Raw genomic sequence first — 7,299 nt, 5'->3', positions numbered from 1 at the left:
TTAGCTTATCAATTAGAGAATATGATGAGATATGCAATCTAAGACAGTTAGCACATGATAAAACCAAGATAAGTTTCAGATATCCCAGGGAAATCCTGATTAAAAGCAGTCCATTTTTTATTAAAAACAATAATTACAACTCTTTATGTACGGTAATATTTGATACATACAATAAATAATGAATCCAAGCTATAATATAATAACAAAACGAATTTAACGCTTGTCCTAAGTCAACATCAGTACCAAACATAAAAAAATAGAATACAAGTTTGATCTTACGACGCAGCGAATAAGTTTTGTAAAGATTCGGTAACTTCCGGTCCCAAAGAAGACACTATTCTTCCGAATTCGTCGCTGAAATCCCTGTTGATCGTTTTGATGAATTCCTTTAGAATGTTTTGGGTTTCTGGAAAAAATCATTGTATGGATTTTCGTGGGATTATGCGTCTTACCGTCATTGGGAAATTGCTTCTTTTGATAGATCTGAACGACGATCTTGATAACATTTGATAAGTGCTCGCGTAAGACAGGATGTCCTTGCTGATAAAGAGAAAAGAAACATTTGACGACAGCTTCGTTTTCTTGGAAGTCTTCTCTCAGAGGCAGACGTTGAATAAAAGCCGGAAATACCTGATAAGGAATAAAAATAGAGAGAGAAAAACGGAGGATTAATTTACCTGTTCCAGAGGTATTCCAGAAGAATTGACGATTATCATTTTAGCTAAGGCTCCGCAGATATTGTCTAAGGTTCCAGCGTGAGATTCTTTGGAAACTGCCGTGGAGAGAGCTTGCAGAATGTCTTGGTAATAACTTGGCTTGTAAGGAAAATAACACGCGAAAATTAAGCGAAAAAGATCAAAATCATACGAAAGGATACGGAAATATTCTGTCTTTCCCATGCAAGATCATTTCTCCCAGTCCAAAAATCGAATTATTCCGCACTTCATCAGCCGCGTCTTTGGCTCCAGCCAACCAAAGATGTAACAAGTGAGTAATAAACTTTTCAACGTAAACATCCAGTGACTTCATACACTCCGCCAAGGTCCCAAAGGCAAATGACCTCTGACTAACACTGTTTTGTTTTTTCTGAAATTCAGCAATGAATTTAAATTAAAGAAAGTCAAAAACGTACGGTTCTTTGCGTCATCAGTTGTAAAATATTAGGAAAATACAAAACGAAATCATCTGGAGCTATCGCCGCCGCGAATTTTGGAATAACATCACCGGCCGACTCCAGCAACAATTCGTCTTGTTCCGCCTCGGTGTCATCGTCGTTAGTTTCGTTAGCCGCTTCTAAATCTGTGTCTTGACACATCGTCTAAAAACGAGTTAAAACAAGAGCCAATTTGACGAAATTCGTACCTTTAGCATCAAAACATCTATCACACAATTCATTATAGCCTCTCTGTGACCTTCGCCTGCGAGGACGTCCCCTTTCACTTCGTCCAAGAGCGAAGCGTAAGCGTCCAAACAACACATGACGACGCTTCGTTCTTCATCTGTTCGGATCAACTCCGCGCACTTTGGTACAAACATTTGCAACGCTTTATAGAGAGCTTGTTTGGTTTCGTTTGTGTTCATCTTGTGGAGAGCGATGCAGAACTGAAGAAGAGCTTCGACGGAGGCTTTCCTGATATCTTCCTGCGGGTAATTGATAAGTTTGAAAATTTCTTCGAAGCTCTTCTCTATGTAGGGCAGGAAGGAGTTGCCAGTGTTAATGCAGATTTCGCGGAGAGCCAAACAGGCTTGTTCTTTTTCTTCATTGTAGGAATTCTCGACGGAGTAGCGGCAGTGCGTGGAGTCCGCGCTGCTCGAAGACGCGACGTCGATGTCTTCTTCTTCTTCGTCTTCGTCCGACAACTCCGCGTAGACGTCGAGGTCCTCCTTTTCTTCCTCTTCGTAGTGAGTCTAAGAACGTCGTCAAGAGATCGAGAGTTGGAAATGAGAGGAAACTTACCACTATTCCCTCGCTACTTTGAATACTGCTGATCATCTGCTCCACCACTTTCGGCAGAACCGGACTAATTTCCTCCTTCATCACGATGGCCAGAGCAGCAAACAAAGCATACACGCTCTTCCGAACATCAGGATCATCCGTCTCCTCTAAAATTTTAAGCCCAAATTGTAGCGACTCCGCCGCCAAGGGCTTGAAATTATCCACTCCAATAAATTGTGCAACTACAGCAAGAGCCTCTAAAAATTCCCATTAAACACACCAACTCTCTTTCGACGACCTCACCGATAGCGTAACTCTGCAGCTGATGGATTTCCGAGTTCGGATCGGCATTAATATAAATGTTGAGTATTTGTATGATCTTCTGAAAATATGGTAGCAGACCTTCTTTGACAGCACTTGCGGCTGATCCGAGAGTACTTAAAGCGATACGTTTTAGCTGCATTGACCAACCATTGGGATCGAGAGCTACGAAGAGACGTTCCATCAACGTTGGCAGGTAAGGAATTAGACCTTCGTCTAAATTTTCACAGAAGGTCTCCAAAGCGTAGAATAAACGATCAAGACTGGCCGATTCGGTCTTATCTTTCTCCATTTGAGCGTAAACTTGGCCCAAGTATTCGAAAAGGACTGGAAGAAGCTCGGCGGCGTATTGGCTGATTTCCGGCTAGACAAACAAACAGTTGGAAAGTGACGAAAAAACGTGTCGCCTTACTTGTAAATGTTCCGCGAACTGCCCCAAGGCAAAAAACGCAGCGTTTCGTACTACAGCGTTGGGATTATGGATGGCGTTACAAACACATTTTAAAAACGGCTCTAAGTATTTATGTCGTATTCGTTCCGAACACCCCTCTGCCAGAACGGCCAGCGACAAATATGCAGCTTTCTGTGCATAAATATCGTTCCCTTGAATCGCCGGTTCTACTCTAGTCAACAAATACGGAACGACCTTTTCCGACGGTATATGAAGAGCTATCAGATCCAAAGTCTGCGTCGCTATTGTTATAGACGTAAATTGGTCAGGATCGCCCAGAAAGTACTCCTCGTTGACATCATCATCGGGCTGTTGCGCCATTAATTGTATCAAAACGTTGATGATCGGTTCGACTAGTTTGTTTTTCTGGATGACCTGGAACGAAGTCACAATTGGAAAAATTAGCAAAAAACCTGTATACCTTGCCCTTGGACCTAATCAACCATCCGACAACGCTAATCGCCTTGATTTGCACGGTGGTCGGCATTGAATTATCGCTTCCAATCCGAAGGCACATTTCCACTATCAATCTAACGTGAGGAACGACAGCTGCCACGGCGTATTCAATCAGTTCTTCTAGAATTTCAAAGAGCTCGCAGGCTCTTTTCTCGTCTTCTTGAGCGAAAGCGTTGATGATGTCCAAGATGCGAGGCAAGAGATTGTGGTAGACGTTTACCATCTAAAAACACGAAATTAATAAGAGTCGAAAGACGAGCTTATGTACCTGCTGATGTCCCGCGATAACTGAAACGAGATTATTCATTGTCACTACTGTATAATACGCCAAATTCGAATTCAGTTCTGGAAGAGTATTTAAAATATTTGTAAAAAGTATAGCGAAAGAATCGGCGTGAGTGATGTACGAGCCTTGGGAGATTTCAGTCATGATAGAGAGGGTGTACATTCCTAGCTACAAAAAATTAAAAGTAGGGAATATTTTAATATTGATTTTGTACCTCTCTGTCAAAAATGTTATCACTACTACACAAAGTATGGATGAATTGGAGCACTTCTGGCCAAGTATTGTCGGGAAATTCATGTTTGCCTATGATGCCAATGAACTGAGCGATCGCGTTCTTCACCAGCTTCTCTTGTTCGCTTACTAGCGCTTGCAGCATTCCTTGTTTTATCCTACGAAATTTTAAAATTTCAAATTTTGCGCCACATGTAACATGGGGAAAAAACTAAAGTCACCAAAATACAAAATGTGTTAACCTCACTTTTTCAACAAAATGACGTTTAATCTAGAGTGAATTAGAATTAAAAGGCGTGGAATTTGAATATTGATCTTTGGAAGATCTGCATGTACAGTGGAAAACAAGATCAGATGAACTTTCATTTCAGATTGTCCCTTGTTACCTCGCCCGCGTGTCCACGTCCAACTTGCTCCATTGTCGCTTCTTCCCAAGTTTCCTCCGCAGCAGAACCGCAGCTGACTGTCTAATTTGCGAATTTGACGAAGCTACAATAACTTCGCACAAAGCCGGAATAGCTTCAGGTTTCTTGAACGCTTCTTTCAGTTCTTTCGTGCCCTTTTACAACATCGAAATTGTTAAAATCCGACAATATTGTAATGTACACGTGTTTAGTGAGGTTAGAATTGTAATTTTATTGACAATCTTAAGAATTTTTACCTGTTGAATTACTTTGCTGTTTGCTACGAGAAGTTTGGACAAAATCTCTTCCATTGTTTGGTATTTTTCTAACTGTCATACGACTAGGTAACGAGTAAATACCGGCAAAAAGAGTAATCTAATAACGCACTAATACAAAAACGTGCAAAAGGAAAGGAACTTTGGGTTGGGGCTAGAATATAATTGATATGAATCATGTGGGAAATGACAGATGACAATTAAGCTGATATGTGCTGCCATCTAGGAAGTTTGTGCAAATGCTACGTAAAGGTGCTTTCACATTCTCATTTATTTTTTCAGTTTCTTCATTTAAAACCAAAGAATCTAAATAATTCAAAAGTTACGTTTTCTTATTATCTCAGTTTTACATTTTTGCAAATTTTTGTTTTTTAGGCTGATAATTTAAGAAGCTGGAAAGGAAAATCTCAGAATTTGAGAGAATGAGGGCCTAACATTTCCAGGATCTGCTTATCGGAAAACCTTAAAATTAAAAAAAATATACCAATTTTAATCGAATACTCTAAGATTGTCATGTAGTCATGTAATTATGTTTCCAAAATTCCAAATAAAAACGATTGTGTAAGTTCTATCAATGTAATGCGTCGGAATTAAATCTGTTTGTTACCGTTTTTAAGTCACACGTTTAATTAATTAAGTACAGAACCTTGATGCACAGCAATTTTCACGTCAAATTCTGCGGGACAATGATGCCAACCTTGTCATCTCAAAATTTTAGTTAATTCTAGATTTCTACCTTAAATAAATGTTAAAGTTGACATTTGCAACCTAAACCTACTGTAAAGTCCGTTTTTTTTTAAAAAAAAACCACCAACACCGCAATCTTTCCCGGACTTTATGTACCTACACTACTGCTCATAGTAATGAGTCAGCCCACTCATTTAAAAGTAAAGTTGGCAGCCGCCCTCAGAAATTTTTATCGGTAACGGTTGGCACCACAAGAGTTTGATCTTGACGCAAATATGTCATGCGTAGAAGCTTGCGTCTTGCGCAAGTTTGCCAAAATTTGGTAAATCCAAATTTAAATCTCTCTTCGGAAACAAATCTTTGTTTAAATTTAAAATGTTGACAATGGATTAACCTCAAAAATCCTTACATTCAATTTTCCCTCTAATTTTTTCCCTAAAAAATTGAAAGCCTGATTTACACCCAAGAATTGTCGAAAATTTAGACAAAGTGAACTGATAGCAATAAGCTCTAGTTTGGATTAAAATCAATGACTTAAAAATGTACCTACAAGGTGTTTATAAATGTTTCTAGCATCAAGGGGGGCTTTGGAATTCCTGTCATGCGCTATTTTGCCGCTTTGTTTTCATAGTGAATATAACTATGTTCACAATTATTTGAAATGTCACTTAAGTCTACGACTTTTCAGTTACGGTTTTGTGTCAAAATTTTAGATTTTCAGTCTTCAAACCACAACTTGAACAGTTTGTTTTCAAAACTAACTTTGTTCAATGGTTGAGGTTAACTACAAATGTCAGTTGAAAAATCTAAACCCACATTAGTAACGAGTGGCAAATTTATTTGACATTTCATAGCCACCCTTGATGCTAAAAACATTTATAAACACCTTGTACTTGAAATTTCTGAAACATTTTTTGAAAAGTTCAATATGAAAGATTGCAACGAAAACAACTATACAGGGTCCGGCAACGCTTGTGTCCACCCCTAAAATCGTCTTTATCTTTAAAGATAAAATTTTGAAAATTTGCATACGCTCACAGTTGACAAAGCTCTAGAAGCTGACGTAAAAATTTGTTTTTTATCACTGATAGTTTTGGCGTCGCGACGCCTTAAAAATGTAATTGTTAGGTAATTGTGAGGGTTTGTGATATCAACCCCTAATTTAATTTTTTTTCAATATAAATATGTTAAAAATATCTGAGTTGTTATTTTAGATTCAATGCAAATTGGTTTCAAAATTTGAGAAAAAAATGCTGTTTTATCAAGTTAGTTTCCAAGTTCATTACGTCAAAATTGGGAACTACGTTTACACCCATCTGTCAACATCTTGTGTCACAAATGACATCTATCCTTTGGCTCGCTTTAGATTGTAACAAAAGTCTTATTTGGTGAAATTATCGCTTTGTCGATGTTAATTAACGATTTCTGGTGTCCATAAAGTGCAACATGTCCGTGTTAATCAAAATTAACCTTTATAAAAGTGACTGAAGTGACTTGTGAAATTTTGGTGTAAACGTAGATTGCCGCTGCACTGTCAAAATTTTGAAAACTAACTTGATAAAACAACGTTTTTTTCGCAAATTTTAAACACAATTTGCATTAGATTTAAAATAAAAACTCAGATATTTGTACCACAGTTATGTTGAAAAAAAATTAAATTTGCGAATACATATTTCCGCAAAAACTCAAAAATCGCTAAAAATTATACTTCTTAGGCGTCGCGACGCCAACCATACAGTGATAAAAAAACAAATTTTTGCGTCAGCTTTTAGAGCTTTGTCAACTATAAGCGAATGCAAATTTTCAAAATTTTATCTTTAAAATTAAAGACGATTTTGGGGATGGACACAAGTGTTGCCGGACCCTGTAGAAAATTCACAAAATTTTCAGAACTGTAAAAATCTAAAAAACTAAAGGATTTATCAAAAAAAAATGAAAATTTTAAGTATCCGAAAAATTAAGAAAAAAACATCCAGTGAACTAAATAAATTTGAAGAGCGTTAGAAGATGTAGAAAATTCCTATCAATGTGGGAAAATTTTAAAATCAAACAATCTCAAATATGAGAAGAAAAAAAAATTCGAAAAATTTTGGACGATTTTGAAGAATGCGAAAATCTGTATAAAACATTCATAATGCTCAAGTGAAAAAAAGGTATCTATACCAAGACGTTTGTTTCTAATCCTGACTTCTAATCTGGGGACGTAGATTAGCACCCTATGCAAATGCATTTAATAATAGCCGACCACACTT

The 7,299-nt window shown here is 37.5% G+C and overlaps 1 protein-coding gene across 1 annotated transcript; it reads right to left on the bottom strand.

Moving 5' to 3' along the window:
- Positions 1–99: 99 nt before the first annotated feature.
- Positions 100–4,571, bottom strand: LOC148178217 (importin-4-like). The gene is made up of 14 exons (XM_088031203.1): positions 4,343–4,571; positions 4,068–4,240; positions 3,665–3,839; positions 3,433–3,618; positions 3,130–3,387; positions 2,670–3,083; positions 2,240–2,621; positions 1,958–2,193; positions 1,363–1,908; positions 1,133–1,318; positions 878–1,086; positions 678–810; positions 453–630; positions 100–406 (listed from the first exon to the last, which is right to left on the bottom strand). Exons 1-14 carry the CDS (start codon positions 4,394–4,396, stop codon positions 276–278), a joined length of 3,261 nt encoding a protein of 1,086 aa, XP_087887329.1. The 5' UTR covers positions 4,397–4,571; the 3' UTR covers positions 100–275.
- Between the last annotated feature and the right edge of the window lie 2,728 nt (positions 4,572–7,299).

This window comes from Gnatocerus cornutus, chromosome 2 (assembly GCF_029298725.1).
Source record: "Gnatocerus cornutus isolate USDA-ARS CGAHR chromosome 2, icGnaCorn1.1, whole genome shotgun sequence".
Taxonomy (NCBI): Eukaryota; Metazoa; Arthropoda; class Insecta; order Coleoptera; family Tenebrionidae; genus Gnatocerus; species Gnatocerus cornutus.
Note: the sequence above shows the minus strand (reverse complement) of the source record. Positions and strands in the feature narration are given on the sequence as shown.